The 27,473-nt window shown below is 41.1% G+C and overlaps 1 protein-coding gene across 1 annotated transcript in view; it reads left to right on the forward strand.

Moving 5' to 3' along the window:
- ZNF521 (zinc finger protein 521) overlaps positions 1–27,473 on the forward strand; it is a 282,046-nt gene that overhangs the window by 100,737 nt on the left and 153,836 nt on the right. The window contains exon 3 of the mRNA XM_065889774.1: positions 16,252–19,604. Within this exon, the coding sequence (XP_065745846.1) occupies positions 16,252–19,604 (3,353 nt within the window). The remainder of the gene's footprint in view (positions 1–16,251; positions 19,605–27,473) is intronic.

Below are 27,473 nucleotides of genomic sequence, written 5' to 3' on the forward strand. Positions count from 1 at the left end.
GATAGAAATTGTCAGGCTTTCACTGACAATGTAGAAACTCAACCATACAAGAAAACTGAGGTTATCCCATCACGATGAAGCATCCCCAAATCTAAGTGTAATGTCCCTATAATCAACAGAAACTCTTTTGGGGAAGGTGGGTTAGGGAGTCGAAGATGGCAGTTAGGGGGTGTTACCAAAGAAATATTTTCAGCAATTCTTTTATACCTAGTGATGATTATCTTAACAATTGATTTGGGGCCCTTCTGTTGAAGAAACCAAAAATCTACTGAGAGCATATTGTAAGATGATGGTATAGAATATTGGACCCAATATGATTGTGTCACCTTATACTTGGATCCTGATTAGAGGGCTTCCTGTCTCTCACAGGTGAGGGCCCTGATAGCTTTGCCCCAGTTTTTAGTGTGTCCCCTCCCAGCATCTCCATTTAGACACATCATTTGCATTCAGAGAATAGAGAAGCATTAACCACTACGTAGGGTCAAACCTGTAACTAAGCAATGAGAAAAACCAAGCAAAACGGAAATTGTTTGTAAAGTAGGCCTCTTCCCAATCGGAACTTCCATCGCTGCAAACTTTAAATCTTAGGCATCTCAGTCACTGAATCTGCCCCAGTAAGAAAGAAAATTGTGAATTAAACTTATTTTGCAAGAAAAAAAAAAACAAAAAAACTAAAGAACATATTTGTAGATAAAGCCAAAGGAAAAATAGGATGTGGCACATATACTAGCTATGAAGGTTGGGGTTTAGTATTTTAGGTTGTAGCTGGTATTTTGGAGTCAACAACAAAATCTTCGAATTTTAGGTTACTTCTCTCGAAGGCTGAACATTGTTAGGACACAATTTTTAGTTTATCCTTAAATTTCCTCCTGTATGGCTTGGCAGACATGAAAGTTTGAGAACCTCAGAAAAACCACATGGAAAGAACCTGCTTTGGAGAGATCACTGGGGTGTGGATTTGGTTGATGACACAGACTATTGAGTCCTTACAGAGAATTGTTTGTCTTCCGTTTTTAGATGGCTTTAATTCCTCCAAATTGCTCCTTGAATAATAGGAAAAAGGCAATTTGAATTTCAGTGACAGATTGGACATAACAGGTTGCAACTATTAGGTCTAATTTTACCATACTGAGAAATAAAATTGCCTAAACATAAACATCGATCACTGATGCAGTAAATTAATTTGTACAGAAAAAGTAGTTTAACTGCAGTGCACATTAAATACAGAAAATTTTCAAAATTACTGTTCTCTGAATTAATTCGTACACTTGTTTACTTGTTAAAAGCACACATACATTCTTGTTTTTCTTCCTAAGGCAGTGTGGGTTTGGATTGAGTACGGAAGAAATACCAAAAGTGGCAAGGAAATACAGAGAAATGTACATCACACAAAATGACGTGAATACTTGAAAATAATGTATTTTTTTCTCTTTCATTTTTGTGTTTAGAGGCTATCTAGAACGTGCTTTGTTTTCGAATCTGTCCATAGGATCACTAAAGATGTGCTCATTTCCCCCCCTCATTATAACAAGATAAATGTAACGTTTTCATAGCCTTGACTTACGTTTGTAAGAATCGGAGGCCTGGAGTAATTAGAAGGGTTTTATGGTTTGGTTCCTCCGTGAGTTTACAGTCAAAGGCGTCCTAGGGCTTGGAACTGTTAACTTTGCCTTCGTGAGCAATCTGATCCAGGAATTCCTTTGTATTTAACACTTAAAAAAATCAGGGAACATGTTTTCATTGTTACCTGTAATTCCATTATGAGGGATGCATGGCAAAGTTTGGATGGTATCTTTGTAGATTGTTCCAGCCTCCGTAGAACTGGAGCTGGCAATGTGCTGCTGTTTGATACCATCTCCTGCCTACAGTTTTCAAGGACAGTGGTTCGATTCAAATACAATTCTGATAAGTGGCAGGTTTTCGTGTTTTTAATGCCTTGACAAGGGCATCACTCTCAGGAGAGGGAGGTGAAACCGTTTGGACGAGGATTCCGTCTCTGCTCCTTTGTGCTGACACACTAAGATAATGGACAATTAAGAGAGCCTTCACCGCAGGTGAAAGGATGGGGTTATCACTAATATAAAGGAGCCCATGGGGTGCTGGGGGATGAAGGAGAAGAGGAATGGGAATTTTTAAAAGGAATATAAAACACACAGATGAGATGTCTAATAACTGTTCACGTATTGCTCTTTCACAGGGAATAATGGTGAGTGATGGAGTGTTCAGTGTTGCTTCCTGTAACTTAAAAAAAAAAAAAAAAAATCTGGTTCATTGCATTTGACCCAAAGTATGCAGAAAACTTCCCCCTGTGCTGGTGTAGGGAGCCCAGACAATAAAGGGATTTGTTTTTGTAGAGTCTGGCTCTTAGACTGCCTTCCATGGGATTTTGCAAATTGACCGCTGATAGTCTAAGGCAGTGGTTGTCAACCTTGACTGCTTTCCCCAGTGGCCCCCCCGACCCTAAGAGAGTCTGATTTAGTTGGTCTGAGCAGGGACCCAGTATTTTTTAAAGCTCCTCGGACAATTCCAAGGTATACCCGGGTTGTGGGCTATTGCTACAGAGTTTATAACAGAAGGATCAAGCCCCTCAATATTTGGTTTCCCTGGCAGACTGTGTGATTCTTGAAGAGATTTGAATAATGGTGTGTGTGCTGCTATCAGAGAAGGTGTGTACTGCATACGTTTCTAATAACCACCTAGTGTTTGTGTGGACCGCACGGTTAGCATTCAGGTGCCTCTGGAAAGAAGTCCCTCCTCTCTCCACTACCGTTTCTCACTTGCCCTCGCTGTCTTTTAGTTTCTGTTTGCTTTTTTTTTCTGCTAGATAATTGAAGCCTCCTCTTCCTGGGATAGCGTCTTTATGCAATTTAGTACCCGGCAACTTTGTTCCTGCTCGTCTTAATCTGATAGGGGCAGCTGTTCTGCACGCATGTACATTACAGGGGAATGTTTCTCATACCGTTGAGCACTCAGAAAAGTGAGACAGTCCTGAGTATCTCCAAACTGAGTAGAGAGGTTAACTGATTTTCTTTTGACTTCAACTTTCATTTGTCTCTAAGAGCCCCCAAAGACAATAGAGCACACTGCTTCTGATAAGTATGGGTTCTCCTCAGAATGACGAGATGGGTGTGATAAGATGGCTTGGAAAAAAAAAGAGAGCTTGAGGGAAAGGAATAGGAGGGGAGGGAGAGAGAAGTATGTTAACTGCTTTGACTGCAAAATACCCCCTGGTAGCCAGAGATAAGACACCTTGAGCTACTCAGAAGACCTTAAACAGGATGTAAATGAAGCCAATAAAAATCATTTGAGATCAAGCTATTTTTCTACTCCCCTCCTATTTCCAGCTCTGACAGCAGAAGGCTTAATTTACTGTATGGCATTCCGCACTTACGTGCAGAACCCAGGAAGTTGCCAGCGACTGATAGGAGCCAGTGCAAAAAACAAGATATCTACGGGCTCGGGCTCGAGAGAGGGCCAAACTTAAGGCATTTAATCAGCAATCCTAGCCACGCCTTCCTGAGTGGAGAAAGAGAATTGCTGATCTTCGGAAGCCCCCTTCCCTCTTCCCCTCCTCCTCCTTCACTTATTCATTTGCTTTGTCTTCAGTTTTATGACGACCTTCATTCTTTGAAATGGTTCACAGGGTGAGCAGCATTTCATAGCCTATTGATACTTCTCATCAAGCTAATGCAGCTTGAAAGTAATTATCCACCAAAGTTTAGGAGATAGACCTTTCCATGTTCACATTTGAAAGGAGCTGTTTACTCACAACTTCGTATCCTAATCGTGTAACATCCAGCCTTTATGTACTTGGAACTTTATAACTCTTCAAAATGGTTACTGTCTTTTTCTAGAAATTCACAGGCTGCTGCCAACAACAGTCTTCTATAGAGAGGAAGTGACTTATGGGAGGTAGTTGAACTTGATACTGAAAAGATTTGAAGCTTGGAGTCCTACTCGTAGTGGGAGGAGGCAATGTTAAGGGATGGGAAGGCAAAGGATAGTGACGTCCTTTTCTTTCTGGAAAAGCTGCTTCTTGGAAGAACTGGGATTCATTTTGGTCTCCGAATGAGGGAGAGAAAGCTCTCCGTCTCCCTTGCTCTAGTGTGGAGCGGCAAATATGGAAAAGGCACAGCCAAGCGGAGCAAACTTGAAGCAGAGGATTTCAATGATTCAGAGGCGATAAAAGACTACAGTGGTTTTCAAACTCAGTAATACAGGGGAAGCACCCTAAAAGCTTGCTAAAAATGAGGATGTCTGAGCCCCATCCCTAGAGGTTCAGAGTCAGTAGACCTGGGCAGGGGCGTATGTGCGGGAGTTTGCATTTTCAACCACAGTTCAGGTGACTGGGGAGCAGGTGGTTGGTGGATTATGCTAAGAAACGCTGCCCTCGGTCATCTGGTTGGGGCAGAGGGTCGCCCTTTGGTTTCATTTTGTGAAGTCATGGTAGCCGCAGTAATCACAGAGGAAGGGGAGCTTAGAGGAAGGTGAGGAGGACCCTTCGTTGTATCCCTCATTGGATAAGTGGCAGGAATTGTGGTTCCAGAGGCAAGAGCATGAGGAAGGTGAAGCTGACCATGCGCTAATTTGATGGAACCTTTCCTTCTGCTTTTATTTGCCAATACCTGACCCAACGAAACCACTCCCCTCAGAGGAGAGGATGGAAGGAAGAGACCGAGGGGGAGAGAGATTGTTAAGGAAAACCAGAGGTGTGTGTGTGTGTCTGTGATTTTTCTAGCTAGTAGCCAGAAGTAAAAATAAGGTAAGAAATAAGCTGTCGTGATGTGTCAACAGCAGATTACAGGTTCATAGAATTGTTAGGTTTTTGTTTTCCTCTATACATGCGTGTACACGTATGTCAATTAGCATAAATTGGTTTTGTAGTAGGAAAAGAAAACCACAATGAAATCTTTAACAACAGCAACCAAAGAGAATAATGTGAAACACTGTTTTAAGTTCACTCATTTACCCATAGAAACTACGTGACTGGGTAGCGTTTGAGGCAGTTGTTGTTTCAGTGGGAGGGTAGGGAAGGGTGGACTCTGGGGGAGTTACCTGACACATAGACCAAGCTGCTTGCCTGGACACGGGGGCACTAGGGCTTGGGTTCTAGTGACCCCATCAGCTCCTATTGTTAGTGCAAGATTATAACCTGTTACTCTTCCTCACCAATCTGTGTGTTCATCTGTAAGATTAGCACTTGTTTTTTCCCTAAAGACTAAGACTTCTCACAGATCTTAAATCTAATGTTTCATATATATGAACAGATAGGAGTGACAGCCTTGAGTTTTTTTTTTCTCTGTGTAGGCTTCAATCAAATTCATTTATTTTCTTTCCTTTGATCCCTCAAGTCAGACCCAGAGGTATGCATAAGCCATGCCAAACAACATCAGGTCATCTTAAGAGAAAAGAGTAGAGCTCAGATGTGGGAGGAGGCGTTGTGAAGATTCAGAAACCAGCGCTTTCTTATAGACAACATTGAGTCAATCAAGATCCCAGAACTGTGCTAGTCGGCTTTATGTCTTTGGGTATTGGAGACATGATTTTGCAAGGGTCAGTAAGCCTTGGAAATACAGATACATGCTATCCATATTTCCCTTTTCAAAAGCAAATAAAACAAAAACAAAGAAACAGTGCTGTAAATTTCTCTATGAATATTATTCAGAATTGGTGCATTTCACGTGTGAACTAAGCAGTTACATGTCAAATTCTTTATTATCTGACTAGAGTTTCTTAATTTACGCTTATTTATATCATATTAGTACGCTCAGTTTTCGGTGGAATTTTGTGTCCTCTGTGTTGGGTGCTGGAGGGATAGGGGTCTTTATGTCCTTGTGAAACAAGTGCAGATGGAGTCTCCAAGGCTCCCAGACTCCGACCAGCCTCTTAACTCTCTTGTTACTGTGGCCATACTGCCTTGTATTCTTTTCTTATACATTGTTTTGTTATGTTATAATTATCTTGGATTTAGGAAAAATGAAATAGTATTACTTGGAGGTATCATGGGGTTTTTAAGGACTGACTCTGTCACCAGTTTTCGGTTATTTGGCAAGAAACTTCATCTTAGTTACATATATAAACAAACATATATACATAACACACACACATATATATAAACACACATGTATACATACATACACATATATTTTAATACAATTATATATATACATATGTGTAAACTATATAATTGAGTATACAAAATATATAATTTAATAAAATAATATAATTATATGTAATATATATTACTCGGTAAAAAAATAGCATCATAAAGACTTCCCCTAATGAAGTGTTTCATTAAGACATGATTGCACATTTACTCATATTAAGTGGCAAATTACTATGATTAATACTTTGCAGTGAGAAATAGCAAAGATATTTCAAAAATGTACGCCTTGATTTAACATAAATCATTAAGTCTGTTCTGAACATCAGTCAGTCCTGCATAAAAATATACATGCACACATAGCCCGTGCCATACTTTTGACTAGTACTGGTTCCCATAAATAAATTACCAGGACTGTTAACAAGAAAAAAAATGATAGAATGAACTGGTTTGAATTTTATTTTTATATTCATTCTAGGGAAGAGTAAATTGAACCAAAAGTGAGAAATAGAAAACAAAGGGAGAATAAGGTACCTGGAAAATCCATTAAATTGATAATCAGCATTATTTTCAGGATTGCCTCTTTCAAATTTTGCCTAATTAGGTAAATGAAAAAAAATAACTACATGAATAAGCATACTGATATTAATGATCTGTGTAGAAATACTTTGTTATGCCCTAATTAGAGTTATTTTAAGAACATACTTTTGTCCTTTGCAGTTTATAAGCATTACCTCATTTAAAATAGATGACTCCTCGGACTTCCCTGGCGGTCCAGTGGTTAAGACTTTGCCCTCCACTGCACAGGGTGCGAGTTCGATCCCTGGTCGGGGAGCTAAGATCCCACATGCCTCACAGCCAAAACACCAAAACAGAAAACAAAAGTAATATTGTAACAAATTCAATAAAGACTTTAAAAATGGTCCACATCAAAAAAAATCGTTAAAGAAATAAAATAAATGACTCCTTATATCATTTGTGTTACTTGGGATCCAACATCACTTTTCAGTTTTAGTTTTACTATGTAAAAGTTAATGATGTGAAAGTTAATGATTCTGTTGAAACACCATAGAAATTCTGTCCTGTGAGGACGCATTGGCAATTTGTCCTGTAGATCTCGACATATGCATAAAATCTCAAGATAGTGTAGCATCCTCCCAATTTTTAAATACCACCATAGCATATAACTTCCCCATAAAATGCATAAACACTGATTGAGGAGTAGGCAACACAAACTAGTTTGAGTTGCAGCTGCTGTGCGGTTGGCTAGGTGCACTCACTAGCTTTTCTACTTCAGCCTGACAACTTGTGTGAGACAGTCTCTGCCTTAAAATAAAAAATGATTATTTGTCCCAGATCTTAATTCCTATCATATTTTAGACACATGAACATCAAAATCAAGAACACTGATGTCCACCGTATTATACTACCAAATGGATAATTGTAATATTTCCCCCCTAACCTTTGTAACGGCCTTTTCTATATTAGCACACCGTATTTATCACTGTACTGAACAATGAACCCACAGGGGGTGCTAATTGGTCATTAATTAAATTTTAGCCTTTCAACACTTTTGTATTCTCCAGTGGCTTTATCTGCAGTGAAGTATACGGTGCGGCCTTTTTAAACTGCCAAAAATTCATGTCAGCTTTACTGCTGCCGTGGATATAATACAGGTGAAATTCAGCTCGAGTGAACACCATTTCAGGACTGTTATAATTCCTTGTGACCAAAAGTTCGCCAGCCTTGGACCAAAGCCTACACGTTGGAAAGTATTCAGTAGAGTTCAACATGACAAAACATTCTCATAGACCAGACTCCTCTTTGAAATACAGAATTTGATCTCTTTGTTTAAAAATTCTAGCGTGTAGGGCAATTCTTCGAAAAACCATTAACATGGTGGAATGATTTTTCTGAGGTCCATCATTCACTAATGAAGCCATTTTCAAACTCAGTTTTGTTAGTGGAAGAATCCCTTTTATGTTATGCTACCCCAGTGAAGAGGTTAATTTAAAATTACTAATGATTAACATGGTAGCACTGAGAAATTTGCTGAGTATATTTCAAAAGGTGTGGCTATATTTTCAAAGCTTAATAGGTATATTTCACACGAGAGCAAAGGATTTTGAAGCAAAGTAGAATTTGCCCTCGAGAAATTTCTAAACAGGTAAAATAGAGAGATATTGGGCTGGAGTCAGAACTATGGGATGTGGCTTCAAGATTTTGAATGCAAGCCATCCCATTGTGGGGATTTTATTCCACTAACGAATTAATCACAGCTTGCCAGTGTGTGCTGCTATTAAGGAATGAGCTCCTGCACATTGATTTTCAAGATAACTGCTACTAGCGTTCAGATTTTTTTTTTCTATTTTGGTTTATTTTTTAAATTTTAAAAAAATTTTTGGCCACATGGCTGGTGGGGTTTTAGTTCCCTGACCAGAGATTGAACCCGGGCCCTCAGCAGTGAAAGCACAGAGTCCTAACCACTGGACCGGCAGGGAACTCAATTCCTATTTCTTATTTTTAAACAAAAATGCCTTTTAAGTCCTCTAAAATTCTTAGAATTTCAGTATGAAGAAAGCAACCACTAAATTATAGTTAATTTTTATTCCTCTGTAATGTTTTCACATTTATCAGTTATAACCTAATGGTAACTTTGACTTTTAGAGTAGTAGTAATAACTTAGTACATGTTTATATTGTAGCAGTTCAGAAACCTCTTTCATACAATGTCATGTTTGATTCTTATTATATCAACTATAGGGAAAGCTAGAATTTTTCTGATATTACAGACAAGGAGGCCAAAACTTTTTTTTTACTTTTTTTTTTTTTTTTTAGCGGTACGCGGGCCTCTCACTGTTGTGGCCTCTCCCGTTGCGGAGCACAGGCTCCGGACGCGCAGGCTCAGCGGCCATGGCTCACGGGCCCAGCCGCTCCGCGGCATGGGATGTTCCCGGACCCGGGCACGAACCCGTGTCCCCTGCATCGGCAGGCGGACTCTCAACCACTGCGCCACCAGGGAAGCCCAGAGGCCAAGACTTAAAAAAAAAAAAATATATATATATATATATAGAGAGAGAGAGAGAGAGAGTTTTTTATATATATATATAGAGAGAGAGAGAGTTTTTTATATATATATATATAAAATGTATATGTATATAGAGAGACTAATTTATAGAGTTCATAAGCCAGTTATCAGACCTAAACACATAGTAGGTGTTTAATAAATGTTGGTTATATGGATGAATAAATGAAATAAGCAATGAAGAAGTACCTCAAATTCTTTGTGGTATGAGGTCATATATAAATACAAGACTTCTAAGTAACGAAAACACGCCTTTTAACTCAAAATAGTTGAGATAAAAAGAAAACAGACTTGGGAAATTCACCGTGATGATGGCTGTCATTATTAAAGGAGAGATAAATACATTAAATGATGTAGAACGCTCACAGCCACAGCACTGTAAACAGATGTGTAGCATATGATTGCCAATTACTGAACGCCAAGAGGTTGGTGCTTATCATTAGTTATATATATTTTTAAGTGAGCCAAAAGATGGAAACAGCAAAGCTGTGCTCACCCCCCCACGTAACTGGAAACCGCTTTTCCTTCTGTCTGGCTTCAGAAACACGTCTCAGTTTCCGTGAGAGAGACGATGACTGTTCTTTAACTGGTTTCACGTCAGCTTTTTCCTCTGATTTGAGAGGTGGAGTTAAGTGTGAACTGCTTAAGAATGCACTGTTTTCTGTTTAATTTGGCGGCGGAAGATGGAATTCATTGAGCTCCGTCTGTTCAAATGAACTTTAAGCAACAGCAAGCGAAACATTTGTACTTCTCCGCACACGTAACAGAACTGTGTCTGGTGAAAGAGACAGCTTGGATATAAAGCCCAGGATTACCTAAGGAGGACAGCGCAGGGGTGATACCAACTTACCTCTTTGGCTCATCCAAAGCATTAAAGGATTGTTGGGGAAAGTGAGCCTCTTTTTTATTAGGGAGTATTGAAAGGAAAAAAAAATAACCTCTGAGCTCTGATATCTGGAATTCATCTTGACTGTGTTAAAAAATGAGTTCCTCCAACTGCAGCTCCCACAGCTGCTATCATTAATGAGTGACCACCCTTTTCCCTCCTAACCTAACTGTTAATGCATTTAATTGGTCCTTCCAGAACAGTTTGTAACATTACAGAATTTAGAAGCGTCTGTGAATTATAAGTAATTTTCAAGTTCACTTTTCTCTTTTGAACACCCATTAAAGAATATTCCTTTTCAAGTAGTTAAATAAGTTACATGACAAAGGAGTGAATTTAATGTGGGACTGTTGATTTTTTAAAAAAGTATGATAGCTATATTATTAAAGTTGCAGCCTTTCTAAAACTGTTGACACTTCTGTTGAGAATGAAAGGAAACAATTGTGTAATAATGCATAATGATTTATTTAGAATGACCATATCCTTCAGCAATTTAGATCATTGCTTTAAAATGTATAGTGCAATTTGGTGAGACGATTTTTAAATACGACGATGCAGAGTTGTTACTGTGATGGCTCCAGGTTAACATGACAAATATCCTTGTTACCTGTGTCTGTTAAACACACATTTCAAAATATTGTTCTCTCTTGATAGCACCTAACTTCTCTCAGCCTGTGTGCATACCTGTATATTTCCCTCAAGAGTCTCAGTTTAACTGTCTTAAGGTGTCTTAAGTTAATGAGTGGAAAAAGGACTATGAACTCTAGTATGAAAGTTCAGAACTGCTCCTAGAGCATGCTGGTGGAGAGAAAGAACCATTTTCAGCCAATGGAGGAAATAACCTGGAAATTTCCTTTGGTCTCATGCTTTCACCTACTGTCCTACGCTTAAAAAAATCATCTACTAAATGAAATTATTTTGATGTTAAATAATGCAGTGATTGTACTGCTAGTGTTTTGAGGGATAGGAGAGGTAATTTCCCAAGTCCACACTTGGCTTTGGAATTACACAGCAAAATACTTGTTCCAAGGTTATCGGTCAGTAAAGGCCCAAGATTATATCATATGTATAATAATTTAATACTTGGACTTATGGTCCATTAACTTTTAGATATCACCAACAATTTATATTTTATTTTCTTGGTGGCTGAATATACAACTGTGAATGCTTAAGGCACTATTTGGGCCAGTCCCTAAAGCTGATATTCCAGTGGTTCAATTAAAGAAAAGAAAATGTTAAAATATGTTTATACTGTACACATTAAGAAGCTTACATGTGAAAACGTAAGTACATGCAACACATGTAAGTCTTTTTGTTTACATATGCAGCTTTTCCTTCAGCGATGATAGGTGCCCTAGAAATATTCACTAATCTTTGTAACACCCCAGAGGGTAAGTAGCAAGAATTATTATCTTCATACTGCAGGTGAAATACCTAGGTAGGGGCAGATTAAATGACTTGGCCAGGTCATTCTCTAAGTCAGTTATGAAGCTAGAAATAAAACTCCGGACTCCTGACTTTTAGTTCTCATTCTGAGTTATTGCTCTTCGAAAAGAGAGGTACAAGAGCTGTCAGTATTCGGGCTTCTTTTCCTCTCTTGAAAAGTAACCAGTGATGTAAATCCTGTCCCTGTTAAAGAAATCTTGCTGTGTGGCACTTGCATACACATGATACTGAGTCCCCAAGGGCGGTTTAGTGAGTTCTCTGCCTTTACAATGAATGAGCTCAGGTAGCAAAAGGACATCAGTAAGCCAGCTTCTCGTGGGCCCAGCCCTACGAAGAACTAAATGTATTGGAAGTTTCCATAACTTCAGAGATTCGGATCACTTCTTTAACATGTACAGTGAGTCAATCCACTTTGTTACTTGACATTCTCCTTAATAATTTCAGGATTGCCCGTATTGTTGGAGTCAGCATTCTAAAATTAGGCTTGGTCCCTGCCCTCCAGAAGCGTGTACTTTACCCTAAGACTAAGACATGCTTTATGGTGCAAAAATAAAAGGCTTTAGCATCACCCCAAACCTTCCTGTGCATCTTCTCTTCCTCCTTCTTTGACCTTATTTTTTTATTGGCTACTTCAGTTGGATTTGAAAGCCAAAGAATGGCCAGACCCTCAGCATTTTTCTTCCACAATGACAGGCTGTAGACGGACATTATCAGCCCCCCATTTGGCAACCCAGCAGCCCTTCCCAGGGTGTGTTCGTCTGTCCATCCCCCAGTAGCCAGGGTAAAATCATAGCCAATCTTTGCTCTCTCCTCCAAGGTTGGTACATGAGGGGCGATGGCTCATGTCACAGAGGTACTTTGTGCTCTGGTGTCTTTTTTTTCCTGCACAATCCCTCCTTCTAGTATGACTTCACTTTTCTGTTAGTGAGCACTTTCCCCCATAAATATGACCGAACAGGTGTTGCTCTGCCGCTAACTGAGTTTCCAGCTGTCATCCTCCGACGTAGACCCAGCAAAATCTGTTGTTTCGTCCTTTCAGGCAGACTAGAGAACCATCAAGCCCGAGATGGAGGTCTTCCTTGCAGGATATGGCAGTTTTGTTGCCAGAAGATGGTCGGGAAAGCCTGGCTGGCTAACAAAGACAGGCCTTCAGCTGCTGGGTGTAGTTCCAGTTCTGCATCCCCTTTGGCAGGAGCACAGAGGCTGCTGCAGTGTGGCCAGCCAGCAAAATTAGGAAATAAGGACCTCTTTTATTTACTCAGGCTGCTGAATCATGGGCATTCCTGTCTGCTTGGAGAAAAGTCAGGCGGCTCTCCTTTCCACTGAAAGTCTCAGGAGTGTTCGAGACTTTCATCTCTGAGTGTTCACACACTTGTTTTAATGTGCTTTATGGAAATGGTGAAACTCAGCAAGTACAGTTGCTGTAGAAAAACATCTGCACTAACTATGCACACACATTTGCATCTTTAAATAGACTTTTAGGCCACAGAGCTGGTTTCCAGCAAAGTTTTTTTTGTTGTTGTTTTTTTCTTCTTCTTCCCGTTGTAAGAGCTATAGCTCTCTGAGAGTCAGCTAGTGTGAAGTGACTGATTCCAAAAAAATTAAAATTTAACATGGACACGTTAAGTACTTCACATTGAAATGCAGAAAACGTGCCATAACACAGAAACACACTTCTGTAAGAAGTAGCACTTAGTGAGTGTCAAAGGGTAAAAAAGTCCAAGTTGACTCAGTAACAGGAGTTGAAAGAATCCTTCACACTTTCTTCCAGATGAAAAAAAGAAATTGAAATTGTTTAAGTCTGTAGTAGCCATTTAAACATAGTTTGTGTTGTGAATGCCAAAAAGCTTAAGGTAATGGGGACGAGTAGCTTTCAAAGACTTGGGTAGACCTCGGAGAATGTTGGCAACACCACCACACCACAAAAGTCTGGGGAGATTCTGATACCCTTAGAGCATGGATCAACACCCCTGGGAGTCTTGTGAGTGAGTTCCTTGTGCATCCCAGGGAGAAAAGGCCCACTTACAACACTAGCAAATGAGCGTTTTACAATTTAGATTTTAAAACAGAAATCAGCCTTTCGTGAAACCTTTGCTTATTTTTCTAAAAGTAGCATTCCCTGCTCAAACTTTTTACTTCTGCTCAGTGGCCCTCAATCCCTCAGCCTAAGCCCTAATTAGGAAGCCGGTAGGTGATTTCCGTGTATCTCAGTTACAAAGACACATCATCTTTGATTATCACGTCCTCTTTTTCCTAAGACCAAGTAATAGGGACAGGAGAGAGAGTGAAGAGAAGATTTCTAGTTCCCTTGAATCTTGGTTTGAGTAAAAACTTGATCCTGACCCTCAGCTCACTTGACTATATTTGAGATTTATAAGCTTAGGAGAACAGGTATGTAAGAGGTATAGTCAGGCATGGCCCACAGACAAGAACCTGATTTAAGCATGGTGCCATGTTTGTAATGGTCTATTGCTCAATAATTCTTGGTGCATTTGTATAATGATACATCGTGCCTGGGCGTAATCTGCAATTTAATAATAAATTCACTTGCTGAATTTTCAGGCCCAGTAGTTCTGTTCTTTCAGTCTAGATGCATGACGAATTCTGATTCAGTGTTTTCCCCAACTGTACAAATGAGATGATGTGTTTGAAAATATTTTTAAGTGAAACAACAGGATGTAAGCCGAAACAAGGAATGTGTGAAAAGTGGTCGATTTTCTTCTTAGAATGCTGAGCAAATTTAATAGAGAGTAAACTTTTTAATTAGGGGAAATAGCTCAAGACTTTGGTTTGTTTTAGGGCTACCAGCCTTAGGTAGCTTATGTCTTTTAAGGGAAAAGCTAGACCATCATTGAAGTTTTTGTTTTTAATTTTCCAAAATTGTTTCTCTGTATGTTGGGTGATGAGTTTATCTGCATATATTCTTTATGTGTATTCACCCTTAAGTTGAAATCACACCCACAATTGTCAGACTCTTTCTTATGCTGGCAACATGTTAGGTTATAGACGTATATAAATGAGGATGCAAAATCATGTGGTTTTCAACTTGTATTGCGAAGCTCTGTTGCAGTGGGCAGGGATCCAGGAATGGTGTTTGGTTGTTTTCTCAGAGTTAGATGGTTGCCATCTGGCATTGATAGTGAGATGGTGTTGTCATCAGTTTCTAGATGCAGGAAAGGAATGATCCTCATCTGTTTCCTGTGGATAAGCAAGACGTTGATAATCTAGTAAAATCTTGTTACCTTAAAGAAAGCAGACGTGGAATTTGTTTACATAATGCTTGCCAGTTTCTACTTTTGTGTTAATAATGTAGCTTGCTAGTGAACTTTAGCTTTGAGGAATTTTAAAATGTATTTGATCATATTCTAGTTGCATCTTATTAGAATACCCCAATAATATTCTAATTGAACCTACTCTTCTAATAGAATCACTGTCTCCACCAGGCACACTCCATGGTCTTTACTTGTCTGCCTTTATGAAAAATCTGCCTCCTTTGGAGAGTGAAAAGCTTTTACAATGTCTTCCGATCCTGAATGATAGATTGTTTTGAAAAGCCAGAAAGAGGTTTTACAACCTACTTGAGAAGGTCTCATTTTCCACTTGAATATTAAGAAAGTGACAGAAGTGAGAGTGTACACTAGCTACAAACGTGGTTAAAAAACCGCCAAATATAAAGCAGGGTTACTTTATGGATAACTTGCTAAGATTATATCTGGCTTTCGGGCTTGTTTGTCTTCTCTTTGTTACCCATAAATCTTTCAGCATTTAGCATAATCATTTATCACTTTTCCTGTTTCCAGTTTTTCACAAGTTGCTTTGTCTCTGCTCACCTCAAAGTGCAGGTCCTGTTTGGCTAAGGAAGTTCATGCTGCTGAAGCTTTTGCAAAAGGAAGAAATGGTGGGCCACCTCTTGAACTTTCCAAACAAAATACACTATTACAATCTGGCCCTTGTGAAACTCATTTTTTTCTTGATCCTGGCTGATCCTAGCTACATGTAATATCCAGCAGTACCCTTCTAACATCTAATAATCCATTTTCTGGCCTATGCTATTCGAATCTTACAGTTATTGAAGAAGTCCTGGTTGTCTTTTATTACACAAGACATAATTATTATTGTGTCTTCTGTCTTCTTTCATGTGCTTACTTTTTAATATTGTTTTGCTGCATGCAATAAGGTCTGTATCAATAAGAACCCCATAAAAGATTCTGGTCTTCAGAATTGCCTTTTTATATAAAAACAAGCAAAATTCAGAGGGAATATTTTATTAAATATTAGACGTCTGGGTTGACTGCATTAATTTTAAATCATTCCTGTAATATTTCCTCTTTTCATTTGGTCCTTCAGATGCTCACATAATATGCAAATCATTTTAGAATGAACACAAAAGAAACATTAAATATATTAAAATCTGCATTTTAATAAAATTGTCAATGCATAATACATACCTTGCTTCTAAAGAAGAATGATAAAAAGTAATAAAAGGGTAATTTAGGCACAGAACTATTTAATATCTTTTTATATTTTACAATCCAGTGAAAAGTAAATGCAGAATAAAAGCTTGGGGCTCAGATTTGAAAGTGTTCCACTCAAATATTCTCTCCTTTTTTTTTTCTCCCTGAAAGGTTCTTGTTGGTCCCACCCTGTGTACAGTACACTCACAGTGGTACAGTAAACTCACTCTTGAACTCTCAACACGGAAAATGAAACGTTCCGATGCTTTTTGTTGCAGATGGAGTGGATGTGGAAGATGACCCCACTTGCTCCTGGCCAGCTTCCTCACCTTCGAGCAAGGACCAGACTTCCCCCAGCCACGGAGAAGGTTGCGATTTTGGAGAGGAAGAAGGTGGCCCTGGACTCCCTTATCCATGCCAATTCTGTGACAAGTCGTTCAGCCGTCTCAGCTACCTAAAGCACCATGAGCAGAGTCACAGCGACAAGCTGCCTTTCAAATGCACTTACTGCAGTAGGCTGTTCAAACACAAGCGGAGCCGAGATCGCCACATCAAACTCCACACTGGGGACAAGAAGTACCACTGCAGCGAATGCGATGCTGCGTTCTCCAGAAGTGATCACCTCAAGATCCACTTAAAGACTCACACGTCCAACAAGCCATATAAATGTGCCATTTGTCGCCGTGGGTTCCTGTCCTCTAGTTCCTTACACGGACACATGCAGGTTCACGAAAGGAACAAGGACGGCTCCCAGTCCGGTTCCAGGATGGAGGACTGGAAGATGAAGGACACTCAGAAGTGCAGTCAGTGCGAGGAAGGCTTTGACTTCCCGGAAGACCTCCAGAAGCACATTGCCGAGTGCCACCCCGAGTGCTCCCCGAACGAGGACCGGGCGGCCCTCCAGTGTGTCTACTGCCACGAGCTCTTTGTGGAGGAGACCTCCCTGATGAACCACATGGAGCAGATGCACGGCGGGGAGAAGAAGAACTCCTGCACCATCTGCTCCGAGAGCTTCCACACCGTCGAGGAACTGTACAGCCACATGGATAGTCACCAGCAACCGGAGTCATGCAACCACAGCAACAGCCCTTCCCTGGTCACGGTGGGCTACACCTCCGTGTCCAGCACGACTCCGGACTCTAACCTCTCAGTGGACAGCTCGACCATGGTGGAAGCCGCCCCGCCAATCCCCAAGAGTCGAGGGAGGAAGCGGGCCTCTCAGCAAACCCCGGACATGACCGTCCCCTCGAGTAAACAGGCAAAAGTCACCTACAGCTGTATTTACTGCAACAAGCAGTTGTTTTCGAGTCTGGCGGTTCTGCAGATTCACCTGAAAACTATGCATTTAGATAAGCCAGAGCAGGCCCACATTTGTCAGTATTGCTTGGAGGTATTGCCCTCCCTCTATAACCTCAATGAACATCTTAAGCAAGTGCACGAAGCTCAGGACCCAGGTCTGATCGTTTCTGCCATGCCTGCCATAGTCTACCAGTGCAACTTCTGCTCCGAAGTTGTCAATGACCTCAACACCCTTCAGGAACACATCCGATGTTCTCACGGATTTGCCAACCCTGCGGCTAAGGACAGCAACGCTTTTTTCTGTCCCCATTGCTACATGGGGTTCCTCACTGACTCTTCCCTCGAAGAGCATATAAGGCAGGTCCACTGCGACCTCAGTGGCTCCCGATTTGGGTCTCCGGTGCTCGGGACTCCAAAAGAACCAGTCGTAGAAGTCTATTCTTGTTCCTATTGTACAAATTCTCCAATATTCAACAGCGTTCTTAAACTGAACAAGCACATCAAAGAGAATCATAAAAACATTCCCTTGGCCCTGAATTATATTCACAACGGGAAGAAATCCAGGGCCTTGAGCCCCCTCTCTCCTGTGGCCATAGAGCAGACATCTCTTAAGATGATGCAGGCGGTCGGAGGTGCACCTGCGCGGCCGGCAGGAGAGTATATCTGTAATCAGTGTGGTGCTAAGTACACGTCCCTGGATGGCTTTCAGACTCACCTGAAAACTCATCTCGACACCGTGCTACCGAAACTGACCTGTCCTCAGTGCAACAAGGAGTTCCCCAACCAAGAATCCCTGCTGAAGCACGTCACCATTCATTTTATGATCACCTCCACGTACTACATCTGCGAGAGTTGTGACAAGCAGTTCACGTCAGTGGACGACCTTCAGAAACACCTGCTGGACATGCACACCTTCGTCTTCTTCCGCTGTACCCTCTGTCAAGAAGTTTTCGACTCGAAGGTCTCCATTCAGCTCCACTTGGCCGTGAAGCACAGTAATGAGAAGAAAGTCTACCGCTGCACGTCCTGCAACTGGGACTTCCGCAACGAGACAGACCTGCAGCTGCACGTGAAACACAACCACCTGGAGAACCAGGGCAAAGTGCACAAGTGCATCTTCTGCGGCGAGTCCTTCGGCACCGAGGTGGAGCTGCAGTGCCACATCACCACCCACAGCAAGAAGTACAACTGCAAGTTCTGCAGCAAAGCCTTCCACGCCATCATCCTGCTGGAGAAGCACCTGCGGGAGAAGCACTGCGTGTTTGACGCCAAGACGCCTAACTGCGGCGCCAACGGGGCCTCGGAGCAGGCGCAGAAAGAGGAGGTGGAGCTGCAGACCCTGCTGACCAACAGCCAGGAGTCCCACAACAGCCACGACGGGAGCGAGGAGGACGTGGACACCTCGGAGCCCATGTACGGCTGTGACATCTGCGGGGCGGCCTACACCATGGAGACCCTGCTGCAGAACCACCAGCTGCGGGACCACAACATCCGGCCCGGGGAGAGCGCCATCGTGAAGAAGAAAGCCGAGCTCATCAAAGGCAACTACAAGTGCAACGTGTGCTCTCGAACCTTCTTCTCGGAAAACGGCCTCCGGGAACACATGCAGACCCACCTGGGCCCCGTCAAACACTACATGTGCCCCATCTGTGGGGAGCGCTTCCCCTCCCTCTTGACTCTGACCGAACACAAAGTCACGCACAGTAAGAGCCTCGATACCGGAAACTGCCGCATCTGCAAGCTGCCGCTGCAGAGCGAAGAGGAGTTTCTAGAGCATTGCCAAATGCACCCCGACCTGAGGAATTCCCTGACGGGATTTCGCTGTGTGGTCTGCATGCAGACGGTGACCTCCACCTTAGAACTCAAAATCCACGGGACGTTCCACATGCAAAAGACGGGCAACGGGTCTGCGGTCCAGACCACAGGGCGTGGCCAGCATGTCCCCAAACTGTACAAGTGCGCGTCCTGCCTCAAGGAATTCCGTTCCAAGCAAGATCTGGTGAAACTTGACATCAACGGCCTGCCATATGGTCTGTGTGCCGGCTGCGTGAATCTCAGTAAGAGCGGGAGCCCGGGCATCAGCATCCCTCCCGGCACGAGTAGACCAGGCCTGGGCCAGAATGAGAACCTGAGTGCCATGGAGGGTAAGGGCAAGGCCGGGGCGCTGAAGACGCGCTGTTCCAGCTGCAACGTTAAGTTTGAGTCTGAAAGTGAACTCCAGAACCACATCCAAACGGTCCACCGAGAGCTGGTGGCAGACGGCAACAGCACGCAGTTGAAAACGCCGCAAGTATCGCCCATGCCCAGAATCAGCCCCTCCCAGTCGGATGAGGTAAACTCGCCTTTTTAATGTTTGCTCTTTAACCTCCTCGAGAATCTCTCTCCACTTTACGTTTACACTTCGCTCAGCTTTAATTATTGTCAGGTGCCGAGAGATGCTTGGATCAAAATGCAGTGGTGGTTTTTTCCCCATAGCCATTAGCTAGCAATTACTTGCTTCTCGATAAGCAGCATTTTGGCTTGAATGGTGCAAAATAGGACTAATTCCAGACTCCCTGGGATATTGTCTTCTCTATGACTGAAGAGACCTGCACTCATGCCAGCACTACCTGAGATCTGGAATCTCAGCGTAGCTTCACTGTGAGTTGAAATCCCCAGCTATGACTTGTGTGTATGGCAGAGAGATAATGACATAAAAGTAAAGTGCTATGAGCCAACACTCTGGCTTAGAGTAAATTTAAAAGAATATATATATTTGTGGATAACAAATTGGGTAGGGCTGGCTTTCTAATACCGTGTTGTCAACACTCACTGTTTCTCTTTGTCTTCTGGGTAGTGAGGAAGATGTTTCTCACAACAGGATTTTTTCAAAGCCCCTACATTTATTAAGCGCCACACGGTCAACATGCGTTTTAAAGGCACTCTCCCCAAGTCTTCGCTCTCTGGGTTTGGGTTTCAAAGTGAACATGTTTTGGTTTTTTTTTTCTTAGTTGAAGAGTCATTTCGTGTCTTTTTTCGCAGAATGAGTCTGAAAAACAAGTTCATTTACAGTGAAATAGTTTTGTAAGTCATCATTCCTTGAAGCTGAGCAGAGGATGGCTCATTTTATTATAATTTCTTTATGCTTTATCACCTGGTGTCTAATAGCTCTCTCCCCTTCCCTACCTGCCCCTATCTGGAGATCCATCCAAATGAAAACCCCAGGGAGACCTATCTCCCTTCAGTCTGGGGTCACTGCCTTTTCCTTATCTTGTCTCTGCACTCACACCCTCTCCAAGGTCCCCCTGCATCTCCCTGCAGATAGCCATCACTCAGCTAGTAGGGGAAGGCTGAGAAGACGAACGCAGAGCCCATCCTCCTGAAATGTGCATCTGTGTGACAGGCAAACTCCCAAACTTTGAAGCTGCCTTCCCTTCTCTCCTCCTCAAGTAAATCCGCACCTTTCTCTCATCTAAATAAACAAAATCCTTTCAAACTGGAAGAACCTGGTTTTGATAATGGTTCATGACTCATGTGTTGGATCAGATCGCTTCTTTTGAAACAGATATTTCTAGTTGTAATCATATGAAATGAATGACTTCTTCCAACTTTTTATCTCAAAAATGTTTAAACATATAGAAAAGTTAAAGGAATAACACAGTGAACATATGTATGTGTCCGTGTATCCATGTCACAAGTTTATCAGTTATGAACATTTTGTTACATTTTTCTCTCTCTTTGCAACCTTTTTAATTAACCTGAGCTACATGAAAGTAAGTTGTAGATAACGTTATCTCCGAAGAAAAAGGGCATTTTCCTATTTAACCACAATATCATTAGCTCAGGCAGTTATTGAAATCAGCTAAAGAAATTAAAGAAATCCATACTATCATCTATAAATCTATATTCGCATTTCCCCAAATCTCCCCCATATGTTTTATTTTTAAATGCTTTTGAACAAGAATTCTTGAAAAGTTTATGCAGAAAATTATTCCTCTCTTTTGTCTTGTTATGCTTAACATAGATAGAAGAGTTTTTGTATTCAGGTTTAATTTAAATAGTATATAAAAGGTGTTTAAAATGAATCTCTGTATGTGTGTGTGTGTTTGTGACTGTGGTGGTATGTGTGCATTTAAAACCAAGCAAAATCTAGCTTTTGTGTCTTGGTAGATTTATGGAGAGGCAAATGCCTGTTTCTTCTTATCTGTTCATGGTTTAGATTTTCTGATATTTCTAAATTGCTCTATATTATAATACCATTTGAGGTGAAATATTTTAAAAGTGAAGGAGGACATATGGATAGTCTTTATCTGTTAATTTGGTTAGAGTTGATTAGGAAAAAGTTTATCTTTAAGGGATGGTCAGGTCTTCAATTATACCTAAAATCTTAATGATAATTTATAAAGCTTAACTATATGCTTCACTTACATAAAATAATGTATAAAGTACTTTTTAATTTTAATTCTTACAATAGTGTTTTTTAAGCACCTGCTACTGAGGGTGAAAAATGACTCCATGCAAAAGACAACCTCCTTATTAAATCTGATTAGTAACTTGTAGCAGTGTCCTTAATTGACCAGATATTAAGATTCACTTGTACATTTTTTCCTTGTGCCTTAACAGTACACTAATCTATTCAACATTTTCACCATTGTTACTGTTTTTTCTTTATTATACTCTTTGTCATAAAATTTTATGTGCCCACTTCCTTTCTGGTACTCTGTACCATAAAAAATGTAAAGTAGACCATACTATTTGGACTTGACATAGAAAATTATCTAAACATATGTAAAGTTTTACGAAAAGGAGCCTAAAAAGATTGCATCGGCAAGAAAAAGGCATATAATAAATATTAATTTGTTCCCATTTTTTGTTAGCCAAGTTAAGCTTCTATGACCTCTCATTGTGAGTATTGTGTAAATTTTTCACCAGTGGCAGTAAAGGCGAAGTTATTACATAAGACTTTGCCAAAAGACAGGCATGCCATGTGGAACTAAACTTTATCACAAAAAAGAAGTATCACATGTATGTCCATTGACTTAGATGTCCTAGGTAGGATCTGAAAGACTTAGCAATGTAGGTGGTATTTTCATCTCTTCTTCTTGCTGAGGATTGAGGCTTCAGAAGAGAAAAGAAGAGAATAAAACCTGAGTACCTAGATGTTGTCAAGAACCAGATTAGATTTTTCTGGGCTATGACTTACAGTCACATAAGGGTATTGATAGATGCTGGAATGCATCTTTCAAAGACTGAAAAGAATGTTACTCGGTCGAGACTAGAGTACCTATTTAAAAGGGATTTAGATATAATCTAGGGAAGGATAAGTACTATATAAACCCATATAATCCAAGAAATAGATGAAAGCCTAGGCATATGACAATTAAAGAAGAATAATATTAGGTAGCTGTCATATAATGGAGAAATTTGGAATTGAAGACAGAAGATCTGAATTTGAACTCCCATTTCTTCTGCATGCTGATTTCTGAATTTGTGAACAATGTTCTCTTTGTACCAAAATTCTATAATTATTAATCTAAGTTTGCCATGGAGACTTTGTTTTGAATAAAAGATTTGGGGGCACCTAATCATTTCTGTTTCCTCCTCAAAGGTTGACTATGATATAAACTTGTACCTGCAGTGATTCCATAAATGGTAGAGAGAATTTGAGAGAGAAAGAACACTGGACATCTAGCTTTTTCCACACGTGAAACACCTCGCAGACTTACTGACGTTTGCTATGTGTTGAATAAATGTTAGTTCTTCTTCTGGAGTTCGTTGACACTGGCTTGGCTCCCTGGTCAGGTGCTGCCCTATGTGGACCTCAAAATGTTGTCTCATGACGATATTGGAAACATGTGTCCATCTGCCATGGTTTCCTTAAGATCCTTCATATCCAGATTTCTCTGAGGGATTATATATTCACATTTCAATTCACATCATCCCTACGATTCTGTTGAAATTGCTCTTACAAGGGTTACAAATTATCTCCATGTTTCTAGATGCCTGTACGGTGCCACAGAATCAACGCTAGAAGGGACAGTGGAGATCGTCTGATTAAGCTGCCTCATTTTACAGACAACAAAACAGACCCACGTAAATTGAGATCGGTCTAAGGTCACACAGTTAATAAGTGGTAAACAAGAGACTCCGAGAATCCAGGTCTCCCAACTCCAGACTCAAGACTCTCTTTTCGTAATTCCATTGGCACTTTCCTCTAGCTGCAACCTCAGCCCCTTGTCCTTTTCATAAAATCCTCTCGGTGTAGCAGTCTTAGTTTCTCTTGTCTTTCACTTCCTCCACCCACCGCAAGGGATCTTCTGCTTCTATTGCTGCACCTCAACTGACTGTTCTAAGATCTCTACCGACCTAGTGGACTGATGTAATGCTTTTGGTTTTTTTTAAAGAGCATTTATCGTAGTTTACCTGCTTCTCTACTTATCACTGTTGGTCATTCCCTCCTAACTGAACCTCTTCCTTCCTGTTTTCCTTTGTGCCTCTTTGAATGTTCCGTAGCCCTCTCTGTCCTCTACCTGCTTCTGCAAGATAGTGTCCCCGTTGCTACTGTCACTCTACTGACCCGACCACCCCCCCCCCCCCCACCAGCTTCACGTGGCCTCATCCACTCCCAGGGTTTCAACCACCACCTTTTACCGATGACTCTCCAAATGGTGTTTCCAAAAGGCAGGAGGGAACTTATGGGGGCTGATGGTAATATTCTGTATCTTGATTGTGCTGGTGGTTACGAGACTGTATGTGTTTACTAATACTCACCAGATGTAAATTCGTGACTTTTTGCATGTGAGTTATACCTCAGTGAAGCTATTTCCAAAAAAAAAGGTGTCTTTGACTCAAACCTCTCCTCTGAAATTCAGACTCATACACACAGCTGCCTGCTGGATATATATGCACTCACATGTTCCTCTGAACTTCAAACTCACTGGGTCCAAAACAGAACTCATCATCCTTTCTCCAAACCTGCTTTTTTTCTTAAGTATTCTATTTCACTTGTGGATCCATTGATCTTCTTAGTCTTTTCTTTTTCTCCACATCCAGTTGGCCATCCAGCCATCTCGATTTCTACTCATATGTATTTCTGAATCAATCCCCTCTTCTCCATCCTCTTACCACAGTTTAAGTTCAATCTCTGATCATCTTTCGCTAAACTACCGAAGCAGCCTCGTAACTGTTCCCTCTGACTTTAGTGTTACTACTTTCAGATCCATCCCCACACAGCTGCCAGAACAATCTATCTAAAACACAAACCTGAATAACATGCCCCTCCCTATTTGGAACGTTTTAAGTGCTCTGCACCTCCATCCCTATAGGATGATATCATAGCCCTTTTATTGTGAAATAGAAGACTCTGTAGGTCCCTGGTAAAATCTCTCCCTCTTTCCTTAGCTTTCACCTTATTCTGTTCTTGGAGGTGCTTTAATTAACCCGCACACAACATGCTGCTGCTGTATCTTGCTAAGACTGTCCAGTTCCTTCGGCTCAAATAACCCCTCTCCTCCTGACTGCCCTCTGTCTTCCATGAGGCTGTCCATCTTTCCCTTTAATTGGAGATCAGGTATTCTAGAAGGCCTCCTCTGACCCCAGCTTATCACCACAAACATCTCCCTTCTCCTGGAATGCCCTGTCTATACAATATGTTATAAATTTCATATGAAAAGTGTTATAGTGCTTTATAATTACCTATGTACATTTCTCTTTTCTTCCCCTGAATTCCCGGGGGCAAGAATTGACTCAATCTGATACTCCTGAGCCCTATGATAATGCCAGGCCCATCGTAGGCAGGTGCCTCAGTGCTGTGTCTGGCTGGTGGCTCTCCCAGAGCCTTTCCCCGTACAGGGCGGTATGGCAGGACAGCCGGCCGCCTGGCTTTTTTTCATTCAGGAACCACCTGACACAGTGACTGGAACCTGAAGGTATTAAATAAATTTGTGTTGTTCTTCTGCGTGTGTTAACTATAGGATTGCTATTTATATTTTTACCACACTTGGACTCAAATCTTGTTTTATTGTTATTGAAGTGCTGTTCTAGATACTCTGAGCGTGTACGGGTCTGCTGTTATTATCCCACTCCACTTCAATGTCTGCTTGTTCTCAAGGAAGCTGTAATTGTCCCGCCAAGGTTGCCGGTGGTCTCCAGGTTCATCTCCGTAGCACTTTGCAGGGTGGACAGTTCTTCCCTTGCCGTGCCTCTCTCTGACTTCATGGCGTTCCCACTCGTAGTCTTCTTCCTACTTCTGCCTTTGGAGATTTCTCGTCCTATGCCTGTCCTAAAAAGTGTAGGAATTCTTCGATGCTCATCCTTGGTCCTCTTTTACTTCTCTGTCTACTCTCTCCATAGGCATCTCATCTATTCATGTTGCTGCAACTATTTCTTTGGTAAGAATTCCCAAATTTATGTTTCTAGCTTAGGTCTCCTCTTAGTTCCAGGTTACTGTGTTCCACTGACAGCTTGACTTTGCCATTTGTATCTCTTTTAGACTTCTGAAGTGTAATGTGTACCTACTAAGAGCTCTTGCTTCTCTCTCCTGAAGCCTATCTTTTTCCTAACTAACATCATTTTTGGTAAAGGGATCTACCCTACACCCAATTACCCAAGCAAGAAACCCAGGAATCACTCCTGATTCCTCCCTTTCCCTCCTTCCACACATCTAATCTATTAAAAAGTTCTGTGGATTCCACCTCCAGTGAGTATCCCATCCCCTTCTTTCCATCCCCAAAGCCATCATTGTGGTCCAGGCTGCAGTCATTTCTGGCCTCCTGAGAGAGTCCCCTCCTTCATCTTCTGCCTGCTTCCCATCCATTCTTCATGCTGAAGTGGGAAGGAGGCCTGTGGACGTGTCGATCTCATGGTGTCACATAAAATTCTTCGGTGGCTTCCCATTTCACTCAAATAAAATTCCAACCTCTCACCAGTTTGTGAGACCATGCATGTCCTGGCCAGCCTGGCTGCCCTCGCCTTGTCCCGGTTGGCTCTTCCTCATGCACTGCACCCAGCCTCCCAGCCTCCAGGGGGATGGGGCAGGGGGGTTCTGCTTTGGAACCTTCACATGTGCTCCTTCCTCACTTGGCCTGCACTTCTGAGCCAGCCTCTCTGCACCACCAGTTCTTTCTCGGCTGTCAGGTGGGCCTTCCCTGAAAATCTTATCGAAGTTGGTTTCCTCCTGAAGATTTTCTTTTAAAATAGTCGTTTTTGTTTACTTGTTTATTTCCTTCTTCCCCTTTCTCACCTATGAACATCCAACAGCTTAACCTAAGAGCTTAATAAATATCAGTTGAATAAATGAACATAGTGTAAGTACTTCAAAACAAAAGTAGTGTATACTCCATCTTTGGATATATTTGCCGGTGTATCTAATAACTAATACACATAGATGATAAGTTTACCCAAAAGTACGGAGATGCTTTAAAATTAGGTGTGATCTAAAAATATTAAATAAGCTAAAAGGCTTGAAAGTTCTAACAATTCAGAGATCATCTTCAGTGAGAAGGTCTGTTTTAAGTTTCTCAAAGTCAATATTCTTCCTTTATAGTTCTTACACTGAAAATAGAAACGTCTATGCTGACATGCTTAAGCTCCAGAGTTCTTTTTTGTTTTGTATAATAAAACATATCCATATGAGGTGGAAAGAAAAATGTCGAAGTTTTTGTGTGTCAGATTGCTGGTATTAAGTTTTGCTAAGCTAAAGGAGCAAAAATAAATGAGTTAAGTTTCCTCTAAATAAACAATATCTTAAAATTAAGTAGAAAAATTACATGACCAAATAGATTTGTAAAATTCAAGATGTTATTGAAATAGACTTAGTTGCTTTTCCAAGTTTAATCTGCTTTCAGATTGACTGTTGTTGTGCTCAGTATTTGTTTGGCATCTACAACGCACTAGAACAGGGAGTTAATGACCCCTGGCATAAGTATCGGGGTGTGGAACATGGAAGCAGCTGCCTCTCATCCACTATCTCTAGTCTCATGTTCATGAAGCGTTGATCATTGCATCACACATTGAATTTGCTACCACTACCATCCCTAGATTTTCTGTACTTACTTCCAGTTCTGGATTTTTTTGCTGATGCTTTCCATATGCATACAGTGTCTTTTAGAACATACGGAATTCAAAAGTAAAAATGTTTCTGTATACCACCATGAATCTTGAATTGCACATATTTGTCCATTGAGTACTAGGCCAAAGAGTTTGAAATCACCCTCTGTAGCGG

The sequence above is a fragment of the Phocoena phocoena genome, chromosome 13 (genome assembly GCF_963924675.1).
Source record: "Phocoena phocoena chromosome 13, mPhoPho1.1, whole genome shotgun sequence".
In the NCBI taxonomy this organism is placed as follows: Eukaryota; Metazoa; Chordata; class Mammalia; order Artiodactyla; family Phocoenidae; genus Phocoena; species Phocoena phocoena.